This window comes from Varroa destructor, unplaced genomic scaffold (genome assembly GCF_002443255.2).
Source record: "Varroa destructor unplaced genomic scaffold, Vdes_3.0 BEIS01000004.1, whole genome shotgun sequence".
Lineage (NCBI taxonomy): Eukaryota > Metazoa > Arthropoda > Arachnida > Mesostigmata > Varroidae > Varroa > Varroa destructor.
This window is the reverse complement of record NW_019211457.1, coordinates 14164150-14188036: the sequence shown is the minus strand read 5'-3', so window position 1 is coordinate 14188036 and position 23887 is coordinate 14164150. Positions and strand designations below refer to the sequence as shown.

General features: G+C 39.1%; 4 protein-coding genes across 18 annotated transcripts in view; 2 read left to right on the top strand and 2 right to left on the bottom strand.

Annotated features, from left to right (window-relative positions):
- p38b (p38b MAP kinase) overlaps nucleotides 1-5306 on the top strand; it is a 19643-nt gene extending 14337 nt beyond the window's left edge. For 4 of the 5 annotated variants that reach the window (XM_086986391.1, XM_086986392.1, XM_086986390.1 and 1 more), the window contains exons 5-10: nucleotides 37-199; nucleotides 424-495; nucleotides 1101-1180; nucleotides 3354-3432; nucleotides 3649-3822; nucleotides 3981-5306. In XM_086986391.1, the coding sequence (XP_086842517.1) occupies nucleotides 37-199; nucleotides 424-495; nucleotides 1101-1180; nucleotides 3354-3432; nucleotides 3649-3822; nucleotides 3981-4039 (627 nt within the window). In that variant the 3' untranslated portion in view covers nucleotides 4040-5306. Of the gene's footprint in view, nucleotides 1-36; nucleotides 200-423; nucleotides 496-1100; nucleotides 1181-2445; nucleotides 2526-3353; nucleotides 3433-3648; nucleotides 3823-3980 lie in introns of all 5 variants that reach the window. The other variant, XM_022804024.2, reaches the window with a different exon arrangement.
- A 3196-nt stretch (nucleotides 5307-8502) lies between these two features.
- Nucleotides 8503-23722, top strand: LOC111249744 (nonsense-mediated mRNA decay factor SMG9). Of its 7 annotated transcripts, none has more exons than XM_086986387.1 (10): nucleotides 13491-13723; nucleotides 15539-15652; nucleotides 16235-16799; nucleotides 17145-17320; nucleotides 17778-17953; nucleotides 18158-18411; nucleotides 18529-18706; nucleotides 19007-19104; nucleotides 19499-19636; nucleotides 19782-23722. In XM_086986387.1, exons 3-10 carry the CDS (start codon nucleotides 16596-16598, stop codon nucleotides 19923-19925), a joined length of 1368 nt encoding a protein of 455 aa, XP_086842513.1. In that variant the 5' UTR covers nucleotides 13491-13723; nucleotides 15539-15652; nucleotides 16235-16595; the 3' UTR covers nucleotides 19926-23722. The 7 variants fall into 7 exon arrangements, with proteins under 7 accessions (XP_022659752.1, XP_086842513.1, XP_086842514.1 ...); XM_086986388.1 differs by having other exon boundaries at nucleotides 13491-14335; nucleotides 16250-16799; XM_022804016.2 differs by having other exon boundaries at nucleotides 13491-14335.
- On the bottom strand, nucleotides 9175-13320 carry LOC111249746 (U2 small nuclear ribonucleoprotein A'-like). The gene is made up of 6 exons (XM_022804025.2): nucleotides 13084-13320; nucleotides 12311-12458; nucleotides 11829-12057; nucleotides 10891-11010; nucleotides 10563-10710; nucleotides 9175-10230 (listed from the first exon to the last, which is right to left on the bottom strand). The coding sequence occupies exons 1-6, from the start codon at nucleotides 13163-13165 to the stop codon at nucleotides 10166-10168; spliced, it is 792 nt and encodes a 263-aa protein (XP_022659760.1). The 5' UTR covers nucleotides 13166-13320; the 3' UTR covers nucleotides 9175-10165.
- The window catches only part of eIF2D (eukaryotic translation initiation factor 2D), a 19290-nt gene continuing 15319 nt past the window's right edge, over nucleotides 19917-23887 (bottom strand). For 3 of the 5 annotated variants that reach the window (XM_086986381.1, XM_022804012.2, XM_022804013.2), the window contains one exon: nucleotides 23015-23211. In XM_086986381.1, coding sequence (XP_086842507.1) covers nucleotides 23150-23211 — 62 coding nt within the window. In that variant the 3' untranslated portion in view covers nucleotides 23015-23149. Of the gene's footprint in view, nucleotides 22061-23014; nucleotides 23212-23887 lie in introns of those variants that run through there. The other 2 variants (XR_015325914.1, XR_015325915.1) reach the window with 2 other exon arrangements.

The window sequence follows — 23887 nt, the reverse complement described above, 5'->3', positions numbered from 1 at the left end:
ATATATATATAGCGCGTATATATATATATATTACAGGACTTGAAGCCATCGAATATTGCTGTCAATGAAGACTGCGAACTAAAAATCATTGATTTCGGATTGGCACGCCAGGCCGAACCGGAAATGACGGGTTACGTAGCTACGAGATGGTATCGTGCTCCAGAGATCATGCTTAACTGGATGCGATACACCCAAACTGGTAAGGAGACGTTTCCCTTATTGTGTGATGTGAATCTTTGCCATTAAACATTCTCGGCCGTCGCGTGGATAGTTATGTCGAGGTACTGCGAAAACGTTTCGGGTCTAGTCTAATTGTTGCTGGAGTTAGTAGTCAGCAGGGGATGCCATGGCAGCCTCAGAAAATAAATGCGTACCTTATTGACTTCGTAATATAACCATATCAGCTTGATTTTTGTCTTTCAGTCGACATCTGGTCAGTCGGGTGCATTATGGCAGAACTAATCACATCTAGGACCCTTTTTCCTGGCAATGACCGTAAGAAAATACGTTCGAATTTATTCTCGCAATTTATCGTTGTGCACCACAGACATATCCAAGTAAAAATTATCCGTTTGCTTGTACTTGCTAGTTGTTTCCGCTGTATTTTAGTCTTGCGCACTGATCACTGACCGACTTTTATCAAGCAATTGAATTAGCTTTTTTGGTCGGTCCCTAGATCAGTTAATTATATATTTCAAAAGGATCTCCTTTTTTTTTAGATATGTTTTTTTACCATAACATGCACTAGGTTGATCATAAACAACCCAAATTTTCGCGTAGATTGCTCTAACAATCTGTTTTGCCAGCTGTTCAGCTGCTAAATTAAAACATGGCTAAGTATGTTAGGTCAGACAATAGCCTACCCTGTAGCTTGAAATTGTTTATTCTCCTAATCGTTAGTGTATATACTAATGAAACGAATGCATGTCCTATGTGTGCGATGCCCCTATCCATGCGCGGCTGTAATCATTTTTTCCCAATACGCTATTCGCTTCATCGACATGAACCGAACTTGTCGTGTTTTCGATGCCCTGTTGGTCAATCTCTGCCCACCACCACCTACGCTTCTATCGCCGTCCTGCTCGAAAATTGATTACCAGATATTCACCAGTTACACGTAATCATCAAATATCTTGGCACGCCCTCAAACGATTTCATCGAATCGATCAGTTCAGAAAGTGTAAGTTACTATTGGTCTCTTGCCGTCGTCGGCGCGTTTTTATGAGGCACTTGAAGTTGCCAGTTCTTTTGTTTTTGATAATTTACCGATCGAACTGACTCACTGTTTTTCCATAGCTGACATCTGCTCGAAGCTGTACAACTTTACAACACGGTAGAAATCCTCTATGGTGAAAAGTGGGTCAGAACAGCTATAGTACGAATGGTTATCGTTTCTTTTTTGTTATATTTTAGAAGGTGAACTACTCCGTTGCTATGTAACTGCACTAACTGTTTAAATGGATCCACGTTTCGACATTTTTCAAAAATTGTCAACAGTATAAATGTACTAGCATGTAGGGAATATCTACGCGAGGACTTTGCGGTTCCACTATAATTTGCTTGCAGAGAACTCACTTTAATGGTGTATAAAATTTTGTAAGGCGAGATGATTCGGGTTTCGCGATAAGACATATGTTCCTACGAGACATATAGTCACCGCTGTCCCGATGTTAATGAACGAACAATAAGCATTAATTTTGAACTATTTGGGTCAGTCATCGTTTGCCCTGTTTATGGACATCTACCGATTTCTTATCTCTGAGCAACGTGGGTCCTGCGGCACATACATGTATTGACCGTGGGTAAGATATAGCATGCTCTTAGATAATATATTGAAAACTGTTTACTCAATAGGCTTCCGACATTTGCCTGTGCCCATCACGTAATTAATGCATATCCGAGCAGAAAACTAGCAGACGACACGAGTCAGTTGTATTCATATCAGTGTTTTGTCATATTGCAAACCCTACCCTTGCAATTTAAAGGATTCCAACACTAAAATCTGCGTAAAGGCTGTGTATGTTGCAAGCTAATGTGGCCTCAAGCGTGTGTCTTTTTATAAAATACCGTATAAACCAATTTAGTCGTTACGATTCGAGCAAGCGAAATCGCAACAGGTAATTGGCAACCCCTTAAAAAGCCTTAACCAACAAAACGTGCATTACTAAAAAAACACCTCTGACGTGGTCCGAAATTTGGATACTAACCATTCTTTATGATTAAATCTAGATTCATCTATCGTAAACAGTACTACATATGAATTTTGTATGGAACCGAAAAGTGATTGTTTAATCCAACAACATGTTGACGATTGAACCGATCGGTTATTGCTGATTATATTTTTATTCAATTTTGTGTTAATCTTTCATGATTAAATATAATTGCGCTCTTTCCTGATACGATTCCACTAATTCCGCTACACCGAAACATCGGGAACTATCGAAGATATTGATCAGCTGATGAAGATTATGCGCATCACAGGGACGCCCGATGACAAACTCTTGCTGAAAATGCAATCAGAGGAGGTAACGGTCCACGCGTGCAATCGCTATCAGTTTACAAGCAAATCATAGAACAATAACGAGCTTGACTGATTAAATTGAGCTTAACCCAGAAAATCCAACAGAAAGAGAATGAAAATAACGGTAGCAAACAGTCGCAGGTTGCCATCTCTGTCCACTTCTGTCATGACAGAGGGGTGGTAATTCATAGTAGAGTTCAATTAAGACATCCCAGATTGTTTGTCAAAGAATCGAGCGTGACGAGTGTAAGAAAACTAGCCTGTTTATCGCGTAGCTACGTGCATGTTCGTTTAAAAACGCCAAAGCAATCACTCGAAAGAGATCAAGCTGATGTCTTGTATTTGCTGCGTAAACACCTAAGCAGCATGTAAGAGCCGTGGGCTTACAGGCACGAAGCCTGCGAAGGGACTCGATACACCCACGAACCGATCTAGTTCTAGTATTCGTCTGTTTGTCAATAGGTCCCAAATTCTACTTTAATTTTTTCGTCACGAATAGAGGTGCTAAGGCAAAAAGGGTCAAGGCTTTTATTAGCTTGCTAAAGTCCGGAGATCCCAGTTGGTACCACTGCTCCGAAAATTGGTACATTCGGAAGAAGCATGAAGATACTCCGAGTACATTTTGATGGGGAGTACTGTATGCTTAGCAGAATCCAACAAATTGTGATAGATAATTTTGTGTTCTACTTGTGGCACAGCCTAAGAAAACAATTTATTTCTACGTGCCTTGCGCATCAAGCTACTCCTATGAATAGGATGTACCTAGTGAGTACTAATCAGTTAGTGATTTTGTTGCGTCTGTATAGTAAATATATAATGTCGGTCGTTTCAGGCTCGAGAATACATTCGGAAATTGCCTGTCGTTATAAAAAAGGATTTCAGACAACTGTTCCCCGGAGCCAGTGCAGCTGGTGAGCTACTGATTATCGAAAAGACACTTTTATTTATGCTATTCGAGTGTAGGTTTGATGCTTTTTTAGAAAAAAAAAAAGACGTTACGTTTCAAATCGATAACGATTATGTTGTCTTGGCTTACTCTGTTAATTTACAAGTATCAGCTCTTGAAGCGATAGTTTTACCAGGAAATAGTGTAAATAAAAAAAAATATCTCTTGTATTATATTTTAGCAATTGATCTTCTCGAAAAAATGCTTGAACTTGATGGAGACAAGCGGCCGACAGCTGCCGAAGCTCTCCAGCATGGCTACTTTGCGAAGCTACATGATCCTGAAGATGAACCTGTAGCTGACCCTGTCGATATGTCCTTCGAGGAACGTGAACTCACCCTTGAACAATGGAAAAGTACACATGTCATCAAATTTTATATCTAGAGGTCGTTTGCCGCCAGAGAAATTAGCTTACGGAAACCATTGCAGACATGAAACTCATGTAATTATCTAGCTACGATGTGAGTTCCGCACAACATACTAAGGTTAAATGTCTTTCAAAACTCTTTTCAGGATTATGCTATGAGGAGGTTTGCCATTTTACCCCGCCAGCGATACCCATTGAAAACTAACGATTGTCAGAACAAGTTACCTCTTGGAAACTTAATTCTGTAATTAGCTACCAGCTTTCTAAGGGACCTCGAAAAATGCTGCTGAATCGGTTTTTTAGCTCATCGAAGACGATGATCAAGTTTCTGGTATTGGTCAAGCCTCTTTTCAGTCTACGTTTACCCTTCATAGAACATTTTCGAGGATATTTCAATGGGACGGGCATCCGAATATCGACCAGTACCACATTGCTGCAACAAGAGGCTGCCTCGACGCAATTAAGTGTATGTTAGAGGACCTGAACCAAACTAAATACAGCGTCCATAACCCCAATGCCCCTCAATGATGAACTAGGCTCTTCATGGACGACTTTAGGATATTATGAACGAGTTGTGATTTTTTGCTTTGAAGCCACGAAGATTTAAAGGACCTAAAAGAGGCCATAGAGATATATAACTAGCTGAGTTTCGCGTTTGAAAAGTGTGAGCTCAATAGGCTGTTATTGCCATATATATATAATATCGTTTGTCTACGTCGATTTACATGACATGAGAACTAATCAACAACACAACAGATAGACACCAGGCATTTTATTAACACTGCTGGCAGGATATAAATATTTCATCTTGAAATCACGTTATGCTTCCTTCCTTTCCTTCATGAATATCAACTTCACATGCGCTCGAACACATCAAATATAACAATACATAAGCTTGCGCATTATAATATTATTAAAATGATGAATTTTTGCAGCTGACATCTAGTTTTGTTGAGCGGTGAAGCACGTATTGACATAGTGTGAACTTCTAAATATTCTGTCATATAATATTATTATTAATCATCATCATTTAAAAGGCGACAAAATTTTAAATGACATATCCACACGTGTCAAGTACATGACCGGAATAGGATTTTTCTAGACATAGAAAAAAAAAAAGCACATATTTTACAGGACAAAGCCATGAAGATACTTGTTAGTATCGGTAGTTTTGCGACGAAAATAGTAGAAATATCACAATGGCAATAATGCAGCTGTATGAGAAAAAAAGATTTCGAAAATATTTTACTTGACAAAACCTGCCACCTTCGTGAACGTTAAGGGAAAAACGGTGAATCTAAAATAAAAACCATAATGGCGGTCATATGCAACATGAACGCGCAGGTTCCCGCCATATTTTACGGCTAGACAGAACTGTAAACAAAATAGTGTATTGGGATTGTTAATTACGACGCAAGAAGTAGACGATGTAGACACAGGTGATAATAAACTATCGAATATCGAGTACAAAATTAATTTTATAAAGGTAAATGAGAACTATTATAGGTTGTTTTTCACTGAAAGTCAAATAGGTTCACTCACATGTTAATGATCGAGAGCCCGTGAATAGTATGCTGCTATACGACTATGCTGTTAATAGAATTAGGTTTATGGGTTTAATGATAAGATTTCATTTATCATTTTGCTGAATTGCCTTCATTTGTATAAGTTAATTCAACTCGTTTTTTACTGTTTTTATTATATGACTGTTTTTAACTCGTATCGTATGAATATGTCTTACATCATACAACAGGTGCTCTGTTTTTTGTACAACACTTCGATTTTTTGTCATCGATAATCAATTCTGTCTTGGTCATTACCACTAGTAGTATATTCCGTGTATATGAAGATATTTTCTCTGAATTACGTTGTTTCGATTATGATCAATTTCCGCGCTCACGGACAACTGTCGTTTTATTTCCTTAGGCAGAGGGATCGATATAGATTCTTCAAATAAAAAAGGTGAAGTATTCGAAGAAAAAATCTAAACTGATATCACGCTAATAAACTTTATGAGGGTAGAATCCCTATACTTGTAAAACCAAATAAGCAAATAGTGAATTACATGCGGTTGTCATTCCTCGACACTCTGGTAGGGGAGGTCTACATCTTCTACAGCGAAATGTCATTCAGCCTTAAGCCCGAGTTCTGGGTATACGTTATGAAGTTATAATAATCTCTCTCTACTACAAAGCGTTTGAAAAAGATAAAAAGCACATTGGATTCTTGTGCACAATAATATTTATTCTACCAAACAGGTGAGATCAGCTCGTTTCTATTAGCTTCATCGTGTTATTCCTTTCGATTAGCTAATCTATAGCATAACATTTGTATCGTAAAAAGATTTTTCGCCGGTAACTTCACTTGTAGCCGCTATTTCTAACAACGACCACAAGAAAAATTCTTACTTGTGTAATTAGCTTCGTTTATATATAATATATTTTACATTTATAGGTTAAACATCAAGTGTGTTTATATATTGTGCCATACGGATTTACTCTGCTGTCGTGATGTGCATCTTGTCTGTCGATTCAACTTAGTTCCATTTTTCTTTAATTTGAAAATGAACTTCAGTATATAATATCAGATGTCAAATTCACAGCCAAGTTATTCAAAGAAGATACGCCGACGGGTGGGTCATTTTAATTCACGAATAACTGAAACAAAACGTAAAAACACGTTCTGACAGAAACTATCTATAATTAAGAACTGAAATGTATGTAATGTGTGGTACGGCTCAATTTTACGGTTTCCTATCTTGCATTGCCCTTTGAGCGTATCAAGGATTATGTTTATTCATGCAGCGTGACAGGAGCTTAAGACCCAGCAGTTTTTTCTAGCTTCAAAAAGTAGATAATGATATAATAATAATAATAATAATAATATTCAATTATTATTATTATTATTAAATAACGGCTTAAGTAAGTCAATTTTCTCGTTTGCCATTAAAAATTCAACATTCAATCGAAAATGAAAAATAGCGTTACACGTAAGACATTTTTCTATTTGATGCATTAACTCTGAATAATAAAAACTCTAGGGAATGGTTTTCATCAAATCCTCCAAGAATTGTTCGGTTACTTAACTTTATCATAGCAAACACTTAGAAATATGGCGGGGAACATTACTAAACCGTAATATCAATACCATGCTTTTAAACATTGATGAAGGTTATAGAAAGATTAATGTTTGTATAAAACAGAACTAAAATAATCAAATAGATGTATCTTAAATACGACTAGGTAGTTAACAATGCGAATAACATGTCGTTATATCGACACTGGGAATGCAACTCGTTAGCTACAAAATGGACCTATAGCGTGTGATAGAGTAAGGGATTTATTTTTAATCCATTATACACAAAGTAATATAATCAATTTAGGACAACAGTTCTTAAAGCTAACCTTCAAATCATCTTACGCTCTCAAAATCAGTAACTAGCCCTATTTATGTATTTCTGTTTGCCGAAGGAAACGAAGGTTCTAATGAAGCATAGGCTGAATACCAGTAAAGATACAGTACAGCTTCAGCATAAGTTGACAAAAATATTTTTGCTTACATCAACCTAACATAATTCGAACACCAATGGCCACCCGAACACGGACCTTCCGGTGGGTTTTAATATGAGAAGGGCAAATTTACAGCAGTCGCAGGTTCGGCCAGCGTAGCTTACGAAATCCTGCATTCCATAATTTGTCCATGATCAGGGTGCTGTTTCAGGTCTGCAGTCAATTACATCGATAGACGTTATTTTATGCAACGATATAATTTATATTGTTGTATTTGGGCTTTTCTTTCGGCTTCAAGTCTGCGGTGTTTTTAATCGGTGTTTTCCTCGAAAGTCTTCAAGTACTATATCGACGTTCGGGGTTCATGCGCGAAAGCAAATACTGGACAGGAACGAATAATCTGAGACGAGAAACGAAAAACATAAATTTTTATTTCGATTCCTATTAAATAAGAGGGTCTTAATCCGTCTAAGGAACGAGAACTCTTCCAACTTGCGAACGTCGCTGTCAGAAAAGTCGACAGTGTCGAACTGGTCCAATGTCGCTCCCAAATCCTCGATCTCAAGGAAACGGTGACGTGCAGCACGAACATTTGGCTTAGTCGTTTGCAATGATTGTAACTTCTCATCAACCAAACATACACAACGGGTACCTGTTGGCCTGTGATTTGCGAAACTTACCATAAGGGCAAACGAACCATTTTCTTTAATCGTGGTTGTATTTAAGCTAGCGGTACATGTAGAGACAAAACATAGAGGAGTGCTTTGGAATTTTTTCAGTTGAATTATACGAAGAGTATTTGTGTCTAATCGTCACTGTACCACTTTTTTCATCTGATATTGATCTAGTGTAGGCGTCAACGCTAAATATTTTCGTTTTGTGCTAGCATCTAAATTATACGATGTTTTCCAAGCAAGTGGCGCTATTCTACGGCAGATTAGTAAAAATGTAATGCTTTAGTAATCAAAATAAGCTTTATTCATTATATTTATCTGCCAAGCAAAAAAGTTCAAAAATCACCAAGGCATGGCTTTACTGGCAATGCTTAGAGTTAAGGAATGTTGAAAAGCTGAAAAATCTATAGTGTACGTTTATCAATAGCAAAAACTTCAGAGGACTACGTTATTTAACTTTCTAATTCTCTATACTACCCTTATTATTTGTCTCATTACAGCGGTATAGTATGTCGTCAACGGAACACCAAGTCGTAGTCATCAAACGTCTATCAAGTCCGGAGTATCGTCTATGCAAAGTGCACCTAGCAAGAGATCTACTTTCTACGGAGTATTAATTATGAATACGTACGTTCATTTATTCTAAATCAATTGTAACATTAGTATCCACAAAGCGTAAAGTTATATAGGCCACCCGTGTTATGCTACAACCGATTTTCCACTAACAGAATTAATCTTCAAACAATTGTTGATCACGCTGTTCATCACTCTGTACCGTTTAGTTTCGTGACAGAATAATCATTTGCTGAAGCATATCCATCTCGTAAAAAAGCGAACTTAATATAATATCTAAAAGATTTGAGAAGGATATGTTGAATTCGGGTCCTTCAGCCACGATATGTACTCAGACATGCACCCCTATGATATTTTAGATCTTTTGAATCTTTTTTCGATCATTATCAATCTAGTGGATTTTGTGATTTCATGTAGTTGTAAGAATATGACAGGTCCAGGTCTGTAACGCCGATACGTCATTAAGCTTCAAGCCATTTTGAGTGCTGAGTGCACACTATGACGTTATGCATTTACTGATCTTTCTGATATTATTATTATCTACTGATATTATCAAATGTTTGAAGGAAAATAACAAGGAACGCTGGATTTTTATATGTAATATTTATTTCGACCATATTTAACTGTTTAAACTAGCTCGCTTTCATTGGTTAGTCAATCGTTTACAAACGGCTTATATGCAAAAATATTTTCCCATCGTTTGTTCGGAAACCCGCCCCTCCGTTTGTAATCGCCATTCCTGGGAACGACCATTGAAAAAATAGCGCCCACTCACGTCAATAGCTTTGTCTATCTATAATATATCTATATATTTACAGACTAAACATAGTGTATTTATGTACTGTATACTGTAAGAGTGTACCCTGTTGTCGGAATATGTATGCTGTATGACCGTTCAACGTAGATTTATTCTTCGTTAATTCAGAAATAATCTTAGGTATATAGTCCCAGACAAAATTTACGTCGAAATTACTTAAATATTGGTATTGGTGAGTAGACCGCATTTACATGTTGCCTCAGTAAATCAAAACCAAACTAAAAAAACCTCCTGAAAGAAGTCTAAGAAAAACATGTAGTATGTGATACAGCTCTCCCTAGCCATGTCCCAACTTAAATTTTCCTTTCCATATTTGCTCATTTAGCATGCCAGGGGGCTAGATCGTTAGACATTTGTGAATATTTCACCTCCTAACTTTTAATTACAAAGGGAAATGGCGATATCAACGAGTTCATTTTTTTCGATTGAAAGAGTTCAATGTCTAATCAAAAATTGAAAATTTCGTCATTAATAAAAATATATTTTGCTCTGAGTATAAATCCTTAAGTCCACATTCATCAAATTCTGAATATGAGCGTCTACGTTCAGCTGAAATTATGCGAAATTCTGTCTTTGGTACGCTTTCAGCGAAGACAAATCGTTAAATTAGGATAACCGAAAAATCATTCATTGCACAAAGCCTCTCACCAAATATAAAACCTACGTCTTTCAAGTGTCTGTAGCAATTCGTGTGTATGTGTAAAGGTGTAAATTGTGTGCATAGGATTTCCTATATTCTTCACTTGCTAGTCAGAGATTTAGGTCTCCATTTCGTTGTCCCCCTCATCCTCTTCAACTTCTTCGGTATTTTCGCTTTTTTTTCCTGAAATAGTAGTCGAAAAGCAAATAAGCTTTATGTTTTATAGCTGAGCGCTACTACTTACTTTAGATTTGGCAGCACGAACCGAAGTTGGTCCGTGACCGTAACCTTTTTCCGAAAAGCTATGTCAGAGAATCTACTATCAGTTTTGGATGATTAAGTCACAGGACCGGATTCATTAACTGACAGATGCCTTTAAGCCTATATTCAACTTCCCACACCTATCGAACTAACAGAACGCCCAATAAACTAGTTCAAAACTAATCAAATTTTCCTCGAAGGTCAAAAACAAAACACGCGAAAATACAGCACGTACGCGTCGATCAAGAGCCTACCGTTAAGTGATTCGTTTGTTTTATTTGGCAGCTGTCCGCTACGAAGCAGCTGCGTTAATCTTTCGATCTCGTCCAGCGTTGTCGCCTTGCCAATCGCTTCCTTAATTGCTTGCTGATCCTCCGGCGTCATAGCGAAAGTGTTCTCAAGCTAAACAAATACGCGTGGTAAAAAAACACAAGTAGGACAAATATAATTTCATCATCTCTCTGCTTTAACTCCGAATCTATAATCATACTAATAGTATTATTATTATGAGGGTGTATAATATAGGATGTACAGTGTGTCTCGATGAGAATAATAGACGGAAAGATGTTTATATCTGCTCACCTTTGCGGGTTCTCCAGGCACGAATGTTTTGGCTTTCTCCGGGGCAGACTTCAGGCCAATTTCCTTTGCGAAAGCCTCACCTTTTTTGCCCTTGAACATCTTGCGTGCTTCATCACGCTCCTGAAATTCAGTCAGTAGTATTAAGTGTGAATTGTCACAATCTTGACATTAGATGTCCTTCATTAAATCATTAGAGAACCTACGTACCTAACCGTTCAACTATAAACAAAAAATATGCCAAAAAGCATCACAAAACCATGATATTAGTAGTCAAACAACGATGTACGTTACAAAAAACAAGTTGTTAAGGTATTGTTTGCATAAAACAATACTGTAATAATGTAGTACTTTTTTCATATAATTAATTAATATAACGTAAAATATGAAAAAGTTAACAACACCAGTTATATGTCGTGAAATCTGCAGAAGGACGTTAGGGGAGAAATTTTTTTGTATATAAGACTTTGAAATAAGAAATGTTCGACGGACTAAGGATTTATTTTACATTCACAAGCAATCAGGTTCATTTGAAAGATCAGCTCTTAGAATCAGCCGTCAGATCATCCCACAGCGTTAAGATGGCACGATGTCCGCCCCTAATTCAGCATTTCCCTACAAATCTTGTGTTTCTGTTTGTCGCGAGAAATGAAGGTTCTAATTAAGCAAAGGTTAGATCTCGCTTAAGATCACTATTTCAAAATAATGTTGACAAGAGAATATTTCCACTCACATCAAGCTAACATAGTCCGAACATAATGGCCATTCAGGAGGTTTTGATACATCAGTATTCCCAGGTTAAGTCAGTACAACTTACTATGAAAAGTTTCTACTCATGTTTCAGAGAACGGGCTGTTATCCATTATATAAACAGATGTTGACGTCCTACAATAAATACCTTTATACTGTTGCACTTATGAGTGATCATAGACAGTACTTACTGTCATTTTAATTCGTTTGAAATCGAGAATGCGCAATTGCGGGATCTTGTGCACAATGTAGAGACGGTAATGCTTCTTTAACGCCACAGGATTTTTAAGGACGCTTAGATACCTGAGAGACTTGACTGTTGCCAATGAATCAAGATCTCCTAAGTTCTGAATTTGGTTATTCGTCATAATTAACGACTCAAGCGAAGGAAGCTGTTCTTCGAGGTTTTCCGTAATTCGACTGGAACACAAACAGAGACACCAATTAAGAAGCTTCGGCTTTAGTTCTTCGATAATTATTTTCAGTAGGCCGTCTTTGATGTAGTCGAGTAATCCTGGAGACTTGCAAGATCACGGTTCCGCTGTTAAAGTTAAATATCTATGACGTAACGAACACTTCTGATTACTACATAGAGGTTTAGGGTTCATACTCGAAAAAAAACCTTGAAACGGAACGAATTATATTAATTAAAAATAGGGCTTCTTAGTCTCACCATATTCTGTTGTTATTAAATAAAAGGCTCTTGATCCGTTTGAGAAACGGAAACCCTTCCAACTTGCGAATGTCGTTGTCAGAAAAGTCAATTGTGTCGAACTGATCCAACGTTGCTCCCAGATTCTCAATTTCGGGTAGACGGTAGCCTGAAACACGAAAATTCGACTTGTTCATAGTGATTGAAACATTTTACCAACAGGATGGCTCTGCGGTTTCCGAAATCGCTCCCACCGTAATGGAAAAAAACGTTAACAATTTCCACATCAAATGCAAAAATTACTCTTTACAACGACCATCTGTTCAAATTTACATTAGGTAATAGGTTGAACCCCTTGATAGAACTTCAGGATCAGTTATGCACTTCGAGCATAGGCTGGAAAAACCGAACATGCTTAAAATATACATATTCGAAAAAAAAAAATTAATTATCCCATTCATAGCTTTACGAACACGATATACACGAGTCGGACTCGTACCAGTCGACGACGCCTATTTAGTTAAAAATCTCCTGCTAAGTACAAACACTCTTAAAACTTTAAAATGTAAGGAAAACAAACTCGATAATGTTAGATGGTATATTTATTCGCTGTTATGTTAATCGATGGACTCATCCATGCCATGTAATATATGAAAGTGCGGTGCTGCCTAAAAGTAACCGTAAAGTAAATTTCGATCATTTGCGCTAATGATCGGAGATACTAATTACACCGCATTTATTGTTTCTGTTGATCTCAAGCAAACGCTTTCTCTCCTAAAAATGAATATACCAACCTCTCAAATCCAGCTCCCGCTCTTTTACTGGATTAATGTATTGAGCAGCTCCTTGAACAATGTCCACCGTTAACCGTACCATTTTTTAGCAGCAATTCGTTTTACAACAATAAGTTGTCAAGTATTCAATCAACGCACCACCGGCATGCACACTGAGAGAAATCGAAATGGCTGCATATAAACAATAACATTCTCATCAACACCAGACGGCGCTCTACCGTGGCTGCCGCGAAAATTTCGCTTAGCCTCAATAACAGTGTCCTTGTGTTTGCGTATGAATCGATCATGCGTCGCTAAATCAGCGGAGCCACACAGTTGGCACGGGTAGGGATACGTACCAGGTCGCCATCCTAACCTGAAGTTATCCGCTCCCTTTACGCCGCAGTGCATAGGCAATCCCGCAACGACAGAGAGCCAGTTGTCCTCGCATGTGGTACCTCGTAGCAGCAGTCATCTGTCCTCAAATAATACCTAAATTCCGCTGCGGGGGGGCCATTACTTTTCGAAATGTTTCGTACCACCCGCGCATGATACGATTTGGAGCGCATCCATTTCGAACATCACAGTAGAGAGGGACCATTGTATCAGTGATGCGTTAGAAACTTGCGTCTGTGGTTGTGGCAGTAAGGCTAGTGTAGAGGTATGTTGTCGTATTTAGTTGGACTGGCAGCTGTAAAGAGCTGGTATAGAGCTATTGGAACCTCCTGCCTGGAAGTATAGAGGATTCGGTCGTGTGTTAACAATGCTATAGGCAGCTGTGGTAGCTAGACATACTTGATTCGGGACTTGTGCGATAACCGCCACTGTTACTCGCTTAGCTGCTCCCGCCTGTTGACCCGTTGTTTTTTAAGGAAGGATCGTTTTCTTCATAGCGAAGAGAGGACCTGGACAACAAAGCACTCGTTGAGCAGATCAATCTGTCATTAAAGCTTCCTGTGTAGCTTAAAGATTCTTGCAAAAAAACTTTCATGTGTTTAGATGTTATTTTACTGTAGTGTGTGCACTGATGTAGTCGTCAGGTTACGTCGCTAGCGCCAAGTTGCCCATGAGTCTTCTGTTGTCATCAGGCAGTTTGCCAGAGCTAGACAGCGTCAGTCGGTGCAATAGCAGGGCGACGTTTTCCGATGGGCGGTCGGATGACAAGGTCGGCCGAATAAAGAGTGGCAGGCACATCCGGGAAACGACTTGATGGAGTAACCACGAGAGATTGCTGGCGACATATCGCTGTTTTGAATTTGCAACGACATCGGTGGTAATAATATGAATAATAATAATAACAATAATAATAATGACGAAGCGATGAGGCAAAAAACTGTTAATAGATTTGAGTACCAGAGACCATATCGCACTTTCTTTTAGAGTCCCATTTAATTTGATTGTTGTTACGGGAATTACGTAAAAGGCGTAATACATATGACTGCCATCATTACACTACTCCTTTCCACCACGGTGATCACCATTTTTAGCTAGAGAGCGGTTAGTTCGTATTACTGCTGAGTAGAGTAGTGTTAAAATGCTGGTTCGTGAGACAATTCGGTTTGGGCTTGTGTACGTCAGCTGATTTCATCAATCGTGGTAAATTTGCGGATGCTTTCATGGAGACTGCCTATAGAATCAGTACTGTCCGAGCGTGCAAATGCAAGAGCTACCTAAGTGTGGCGTGTAAGCATTTCCTTCTCCAATATTTACTTCCAAGCATTTGTGTTCATATTAAAGGCATACAACGTATACATGTGGCTGAAACACTGCTTCGGAACAGAAACTGACCTAAACTCAAAACGTTTATTGGCTACATATCTTTGCGTCTTCCTTAACGACAAGCATTATTGTTCTCTTACGGTTCGCAGTGTTGGCAGATATTTGACATACAGAGGAATTATATGCTAATAAAAATCTACTGCCACACTTTTAAACGAACGTTAATCGCACAGAGAAAGCGCGGGCGTGGAATACTGTACGGTCACAGTAGCGCATACAACGACTACAGATTAATATTACAAGTATTAATATTGAGACCGACAAGAAGATCTATGAGATTATAAATAGCATAGATGTAGAACATTTGACCGTGTTCACCCATAAGCACCGGGAGGCGTTAACGTAATTCATCCATTTCGCACTAATAATCCGCATCGAATACATATAGTGGGTTGCCTAACACTATCCAGTTACTTGCTCGAACGTAACTTACGAAATAAATGCAGTTGCTCGACTTGAAGCCGAGTTCTGAGCTAGAACTCGTTTAGTCGTTTGATTATCAGTTTCCTCATCTCAGTTATCTTGGTACACTGTTTGCTTGAGCTAGTACATCGTTCGAGTCACTCCGTCACGTTACTGTAATATTTCATTACTCTGTTTTAGTATATTTATAACAGGGCTTCGGTAATTCATCACCTTACTTCCATTGTTCAATCTACCGGGCTCAGATCTATTATTATTATTATTATGTTCCAAGTGCTGTGACACCTCCGAGCCGATTATACCGTGTAATTTCATTGCAACAAAGTCGTCGCCGTCCTACCATTGACACATTACGCTCTTGTAATTATCTCACTGTCGCAAATACCAGGTAAATATTAAAGCGTTAAAGAAATCAACGAATTAGGCAACATTCTTTAGAAATTCGCAAACGTTTTCCCAAAGATATACCAGAAACTACGAGGATTATTGATTTCCATATAAATTCCATATAAAAATAAGATTCTGTTTTGGGGTTTTTTATGTAGAACTGAAAAAAACTAAGTAAATTACTGGACATACAACAGACTACTGCTCGGATTATTTTTGGTATTGTAATAATATTCATTCGCGGTCGCCCTCGGCCAAAAAGCACCGATTTTACTGTCACAATAGTAATGTTAATGTACGTTACGTTAAAGTACGTAAAATGTAGTTAATGTACGAATCGATAAAGGTGTGTATCGTTGCGTACATTAGCAGATGTTCAGTGTATATATATATCTACGTTGGTATGTAATAAGCATTATTTTTTGATCCGGATTATTCTAAACGACCATCAGCATCTTTTTTTGCTAATATGTCTAAAAATATTATTGTAAGGGTGCCGGTCTCAGTAGAAATGTCAGCACTACCATGAGCTCTTATAACCTTTTGCCTTCATGTTTTGTTTATGTTATGCCCGTCTCATTAGTGCGTTGTGTTCCAGCGGTGCTTCACGGCGAAATTAGGACAGTGCTGCCCATTGAAGGCTGACAAGTAAATTTGACGGACGTGCGACGCTACAAATAAAAAAATACAGAGTTCGCAAAACGTGATCACCAACGCAGGAGCAAAAGTGCCTTAATTTTCCCCTGTCCACTTCCAAACAGTGCCTGTACTCCATCATAGCGCTTCCCTGCCATTAAAAGGTGTTTAGGGATCTACAAACAACGAGAGGAACTCATATCTGTCCATCGCTTTGTGTCCACCAGTGAAACAAACATAAGAACTTTCTGCGAATCAACTTATTTCCGTGAAGGGGGAAACGTGACTAAACAGGTGTGGCTGCCGGGATGAACGGCGAGCCCCGGCGGGGTCGGAGGGCCCGGGGCCACCATGGACGCGATAGGGATCAACGCGGCGATAATAGATCGGAACGATCAGATCGAGAAGGTCGAGGTGATCGAGCCAATGAAAATGATATCGGTTCTCTTGGATCGAATAACCATATTGGAACAAAAGGCGTCGTCATTCTTGCGAAAAAAGATTCGCAGCGAGTAAGCACACTATTTCATAGTTGTCTAGTGAACGTGCTTTTGGTAGGATTTGTCTATTCATACATGGACAAGTCTGCATTAGACACACGACGTTTTTCATTTCAGAGAACTACTGTAGGCATTACCCTTTAGTGTATAATAATATCGTATTACTAGTAGATATGCTATTACTATAAGCTAGAACCTTATGATGTAAATTAAATAAAAAGTCATCGAACCGGCTACTAGTTTTTAAATGCAATAAAATGTTAAAACTGCTTTGAGCCCAAATCCTACCATGAGGTAGATAATCATCTTCGGTGCCATAACTATTTTTACTGGAGCGTTCTTTCAACCAATTTTCAGGACAAACCCAAGGATGAACCACAAGTTGTCCGCGTCGAGAAACGAGAAGAACGGAAAACCGACGATGCAGTCGCAGCATCCCCTCTTCTTCTCAGGAGCAATCGAGTCGCGCCTGCTTCTGCACAATCGCAGACGCCTCACAAGCCCCAGCTTAACGTAGCGAGCCTTCAAGCCAAGTATGTTTGACCCCACCAATAATAGTTTAATTTTAAGCCTGGCTATAAATTTGTTACGGCGACGAATCCACGTGTTTTTTTTTTATTAATTGTATTAGAATTTATTCAGAGCTTGATTTAGGCAAAACGTAAATTTTTCTTGTTGGATTACATCTTCACTGACGATAAATATATGGGAAGCGTTAAAACACTGCACTTCGATTCGTAGCCTTTCCGGAACATCTACTTCACTCAAAAACATAGAATCACGTTGCAAACAGGCATTTCTATTACGTTATGGCTTTTCTGGGGCGCCTGTTTTTCAAACTAATTCAAAGTTATTATTTCATCATTCTGTAAAGACAAGGAGGGGATTAGCTCCAGAACACTAAACACTGTTCATTAATCTGCACATGAAATACAAGCGCGCGCAAATTCAAACGTATGCTACTTTGCTTAACACGTTCTTCTTGTTTAGGTCAAGTCTGGCGGCAAAAGCTGTTAGTGAAGCGGTTCGCAGCGGCGGTATTGTCGGCAATGGTCGGGGTGAAATGATGCAGCGCGCCAAATTCCTGAACAAGCATGGTGAACTGGAGGAAGACCTCCTGCAGTATCTCACTGACGATGCCTACTTTAAAGTCGTCGGGGTAATTGGTACGCTTAAGTTTTGAAGATTATAGTTTTTAACTCACCAGGTATAAAAGATGATAAAACAACAAAACACAGCACACAAATAATGAAGAGTGTAGTGTAGAACGTGATCACCCAATAAATATGCACCAAGCACAGATAAATCCAAAATTAGTTTATCGGATGAAATCAATTTGATAGCTGCTCTTCATGTAACAACTATTACAGGACCTCAAGGAACCGGCAAGTCGCATGTGTTAAACGTGTTAGCCGGTCGAGCAGCATTTCCGGTGGAGCGTACGGATGATACTGCCTCGTGCCGCCCACGCACAGTCGGAATTGACGCATTCGTCACCCCCGACCGCACCGTGCTCCTTGATGTTCAGCCTGTGCTGTCATTGTCTGCTATGGATGCGCTTATCCAAAGCGAAAAGAGAACCCCATCGGGTGCAATAGATTATCATCAGTCGCTGGAAAGCCAGGTATAAATGTTATCCCGCGTTTTCAGCTAATCTATAGTTTTTTTAATAATTTGCGTGAATAGATGACACCGTCACGTACAAATTTCAAGTATTACTTTTTATGATCTAATGTTACAGGTGATGGTTGAGTCGCTGCAAACGGCATGCTTTCTTCTATCTGTCTGTCATATTGTAATCGTGTGCTTCGACTGGTTTCTTGATCGGGACCTCGCCCAGTTCCTTCAGTCTGCCGAAATGCTCAAGCCAGCTACACCGCGAAGTCCTGCCACAAATATGCTCGACGACGATATCTCAGGTTAGAGTCAGACGTTCTCAGAACCTCACTCTATTGCTTATCAAATTTTAATCAACCTAAAAGGAGTATAAACCTACATTTTTTTTAAATCAGGTAATTTCTGTAAAGGTGATGGCTTTAAGATATTAAAGTTACAAGTAGAAAACAACCGTACTCCTTACAGGTACGTTCTACTTTTACTTGATTGTTTTTTATGGTACAAGAGAATTAGATGTGAGCTTTATCATCGGCCTCAAGAACAATAACAAGAAAAAGGCAAATTTAACTCCACTACGATTTTTTGAACGTATGTTATTACAGATTACTTTCCTCATGTGGTGTTTGTTAAAAACAAATGCGATTTTGTGAGTTACAAGGAGAACAAAACAATGGCTGCTCAGCTTGCACGTGTATTCAAGGTAAGATGTAGTGCAGGACTTCATTTACGCCATATTCACTCAAATATTAAGCTGTCCTTTCCAGGTACAGTAACTCTAATGTTTTCATGATAAAATTTTTTTTAAAATCGATTATATGATATCCGGCACCTCTCAAGGCTCAAGTGAACATTTGGCCCGTATAAATCATATCACCTGAAAGTGAACGCTAAATGTTGCTAAGTCTTGCAATTTTTGCTTGGCTTTAAGCGTGCTAAGCAGGGTAAAACAGTTTCTTGTTTTAATAATCCCTTATCAGCGTGTTTCTCTATTCACTGTAGGCAATGGGACTGTACCCAATGGCGTCTATATTATGACGCCATGCAATGAAACTGTAAAAGGTTTGATTGAGTTCTACATTTGCAATCTATTTTAGGATTCGATGCTGATGATGCGAGATGGCGTTACGAACTCGTTCGGGCGAGCAGTATCTGACGAGGCAGTGAACATATTCCAGATGCCATTAAAGAGCGATCCTATGTACGAGACCTGTGCCAGAGAACTTTTGTCGAAGGTATGTAGTCCTTAAGACAACTGCCTGATCTATGACAGGCACGTTTACTATTTGATATCCCTTGGAAATGCGTCTTACTTCACCTGCATCATTTTCCTGAAACTACCGTTTATACCATTATTTCTATCTGCATACACGATTTCAGGTACTAAGCATGCCATATGACGACTTCATTGAGCTGAAGGCCGGCATCTTTAGCGAACGCCACTGGTTTCAGTATGCAACGAAGATCTGGGAAGGCATACGCAAATCGGGCATGTTCCAGGAGTATAAGCGACTCCTCGTGTGAGCCAGCATCGGCGCCCTGAGGAACGGCTCTTGGAGCCCGGATTTGAGTCTAAACCTAAAACACAGCGAGATGCTTTAACGAGAAAAAAGAAAGCCAACGACACGAACAAGAAGACGCAAGCAGTAACAACAAGATGATGACAGACAAAAACACCAGAGGCGAGAGGAACAGACGACGAGCAGAGGATCGAGAGCAAGAGGCACTGTGTGTACGAAGGAAAGGACTACCTATGATCAACCAGCCTGTCACCAGAACGGTTATCATCTCGCCAGTCGGTTGGTGACAATGAAATGCTAACGGTATTCATGATGCTCAAATGCAATCGAACTCCTGCAAATAAATGCGACAACAAGCAATCAATGCAGGAACAAATGCAAGCTGCAGCGGCTGTAAAAACAGCAGCTGCAGCAGCAGCAGCAGCAGAAAAGGAAACAAATAAAGAAACGCAACAACTTCAATCAACATTAAAGCAACGCAGAACAGAGGAGATGCGATACGACTCTCCGGGAGTAACTGAAAAATTTGCTTTGATTGGAACAACAAAGACGATGATGATGATCATAGGGGAAATGGAAAAGACCGAAATTATATAAAAGCGAGCGGTGGGCTTTGAGAGAGAACGACAAGTAGCTTAAAAGCAACGATTAATGATTTACCGCAAATCGCTATAATATGTAAATTAATAATAGTATTGAATTATTACTAGTTCATTCACTAGATTTATGGAGAATTCGAAAGTGGTGAGCAAGTACGGTGTGCATTTTGCATTTTGTAAATGCGAAACCAACTAAATGCAGACGCGAGAAATCATCATCCTTCTCTCTCAAAATTCCTTCACAGAATGGTGAAGAACAAAAAGACATGGAGGCAAGGTCTTAAAAATGGAACGAGGAGAGTCGTACCATCCTTTTGTGGGTCGCCGCTACGGATGTCGGGCGGTGGCGCTTGGAACGGCGCAGAGGAAGCGATCAGGAGAATGGCAAGCGAACAAAAAAGGATAAGTGCACCTGAATCAATGCGTTACGTTTTTCAGCATTGTCAATCATTGTTTGGGTTAGAGCGACAACATTTCGATATTGAGCTCTACCACTAAATAAGAAAAGATAGTTCCTGGAACTATTGACCTAGACGGCGCACCTTTACTAAAGCAGTTCTCGTGTGCTTAATAAGCCATCTCTTTAGGCCACTTCCTTTGACAGTAGACGTCAATCGTCAACGTAAACGACAATAAACCACGTCAAACATAACAAGACTACATCTCTACGAAAGCCAGTTCAGTGCCATCCTCTTCATCCAGAGTAATGTTCAATGTGTAGCCACGTGTGTTGTACCCATAGAGTATGCTGGTCCCTCTGTACTGCGTAAAGCCAATAATGTGCTGCCAAAGGGAGCAAAATTGTTGTACGAAAAAGACGCAACGTATTACCGCTAGCGCAGTACAATCACACGTAACGAATGCAGTCTGGCAATTGCTCAACAATTGCGCACAACAATTGATTATATCAATATTTAGACACACACTCTCATTCACATAGACAACAAGCAATATGCAACCCTACCTCCGTCCATACAGTGTCCTCCCCCGCAACTCTCAGCATTCAGGGGGCTGTTGAAACTGGCGGCCAAAAGCTATTCGAAGGTCACTGACAGCGTCGAGTGTACACGCTCAGTGGCTGAGCTGTTGAACAAAGGTTCAACTCCGTGCCGTCACACCAGCTCCCGGCTTATAAAGAACCAACAAACCAAGTTAATATATCGAAACAACAGCGCTAAAAGGCGAGATAACACCCACGAACAGCATCAACAAGCTAATAAGCAATACCAATAAAAGCCCGTCGTTTCAAAATCGAGTCAACATTTACAGCGACAATGGTAACGGGAACAAACCAGCTATGGGAACCTACCATCAAATCAAAATACCATCGGCAACTGCAAACGAACCAGTGTACATCAGTAGTCTAGTAGCAAACAGACGGGAACAAATGGCAAAGAAAGCGAGCAGTCGATTATGCCTAGGCGACTAATTACTAAAGAGCTTTAATCAAATCTGCTCGCAACGGCACGGAATGTTAATAGCACCGTATGTATGTAAACACGCATCGAGTGCCAGTATTGAAATTGGCGTTCTCCAAGGCCTGAAAGCCAGAAAGCACGCAAGCAAAAGTCTATTGTTAGCTGTATAACCCAACGATGTTAAGAAAGTCCGACCATAAAACTAGCCGCGCCGTACCTTGCGCCGTGTGTCGATTGTATCGATGGTTCAATATGCTATTCAGCCTCGAAAGAAGTGGAGACAGAACATCGTATGGTCGTAATATGGTCCCTTAGATAGATCTATATGTAACATGCGCATTGTGGTTTAACATATCGATAAGTAGGTAGTAGAAGAGAAATTGAAATTACATTGAACCCAACCTTGTAATCCATGGACTTTATAAACCTGCTGGTAAAATCTGTAATGGCCCATGTTCTGAGCTAATATCAGTTTGGTGTAATTAATTAGTAGGATGTTTTTTACCGCTTACCTTGGAAAAAATAGGTTTCAATTTGCAGTATATAAAGTGATTGAAAATTTGATGAAATCGGTGTAACAAGGGGAACAGTAAATGATGAAACTAGAAAAAAATTCAAGATAAGGATTCTGTGAAATGCTCAATCTTTGGTCCGAGATCTTTCCTGTTTGTGCTCGACAACGTATTCGTTGTTCTGTGTGCAAATTAAAGAAGTTTAATCACTCAAAACAATTTTACAAAACTTTCTTACAAGATGCCGGGTTTATAATTTCCTACTAGCCTAGACAGCGGTTTACTGTACTTTTGGACCTACTAACGACCTATCGAGGGTATTCGATGCGTTTACATTTGCTGATGGTGTTGCGAAAATGCGCAAGAGTAGATTATTGGCTCCTAGAGTGAAACGACATATTAAAGCCTCTACTCGAACAGACAAGTAAGAATTCAGAGGTCAAGAAAATAATCATGAACGAAATTTATTATACGGGAAATATCCTAACGGAAAGGCTTAAAAGACTTTAAATGTACTCCCACAAGCAGGCATTAACTAGGGTTGGCGAAAAAGGAGTCTTAGAACAATAGGAACAAAATGATGTAATTTATTTCTTTCTGCTTTTTTTTAATTGTCTTTAATTCACCTGTGGAGGGGCAATGTGGTCCTCACCAGGCGACCCAGGCCCAAAATAATCGCTCGGAACTAACAATCTGTGTTTACTTTTTCTTCGGCGCGAGCTCTAGGCCTCGCACATAGTTCCGTGGAATCTTGTACGTTTCTGAAAGATCAGGTAAAATGTGGACAAAAGCAAATCGACAAGGAATTATTCAGCCGGATTATTTCGAAACAACAGAAATTTCGGTGTATAGGGAAGTAACATAAAAATTATGATTTGTCTGTTGCACAAAAACACGTAGGGATGATATAATTTCGCAATGGCGGATGATAACTGATAGGCTCACTGCAGTGAAGTTTAGGATGCAAAATAGAGAGCCAGTTAAGATAGGTGATAATGTCCTTATGCGAAATATGAAAAAAATGTTGAGTCGGTTAATATAAGTAAACAAAACGCCTTGATTAGAATATATACCAACTAGCGCGAGAAGAGAACATTAATAAACATAGCAATTATTAAGACCTTATTATGTGTTTGAATAATAACCATATGATTTTAATCTCCTCAACCCGCTTTTTAAATGAGTTTCATAACATAGCATCGGTGTAAGATCCGAATTTGATGATTAAAATAGTATTTATGTAAGATCAATAAACTACCTCCATAGACACAACCTTTACGGTCTAGTTATTGGTACCAAGAGATGTTAGAGGATTTTTTATGATAGCCAGTAATACCCATCAAAGAAGTACAATATCAAATTAGTGGAACGATTTACATTGTTACTCTAAATCACTTTTTGATAGCGGCGAGAGTGCGTTGGCTCCTAAGAGATGTT

What these genes read in the sequence shown, in the direction of transcription:
- LOC111249746 (XM_022804025.2), bottom strand. Translation starts at nt 13,165, where the DNA reads ATGGTACGGTTAACGGTGGACATTGTTCAAGGAGCTGCTCAATACATT. An exon ending in GCGGGAGCTGGATTTGAGAG is followed by an intron (nt 12,459 to 13,083) that starts GTTGGTATATTC and finishes TTCGTGTTTCAG; the next exon opens with GCTACCGTCTACCCGAAATT. An exon ending in AACAAACGAATCACTTAACG is followed by an intron (nt 10,231 to 10,562) that starts GTAGGCTCTTGA and finishes CTACTATTTCAG; the next exon opens with GAAAAAAAAGCGAAAATACC.
- LOC111249744 (XM_022804017.2), top strand. Translation starts at nt 16,596, where the DNA reads ATGAACGGCGAGCCCCGGCGGGGTCGGAGGGCCCGGGGCCACCATGGA. An exon ending in GTAGCGAGCCTTCAAGCCAA is followed by an intron (nt 17,321 to 17,777) that starts GTATGTTTGACC and finishes CTTCTTGTTTAG; the next exon opens with GTCAAGTCTGGCGGCAAAAG. An exon ending in CCAGAGAACTTTTGTCGAAG is followed by an intron (nt 19,637 to 19,781) that starts GTATGTAGTCCT and finishes ACACGATTTCAG; the next exon opens with GTACTAAGCATGCCATATGA.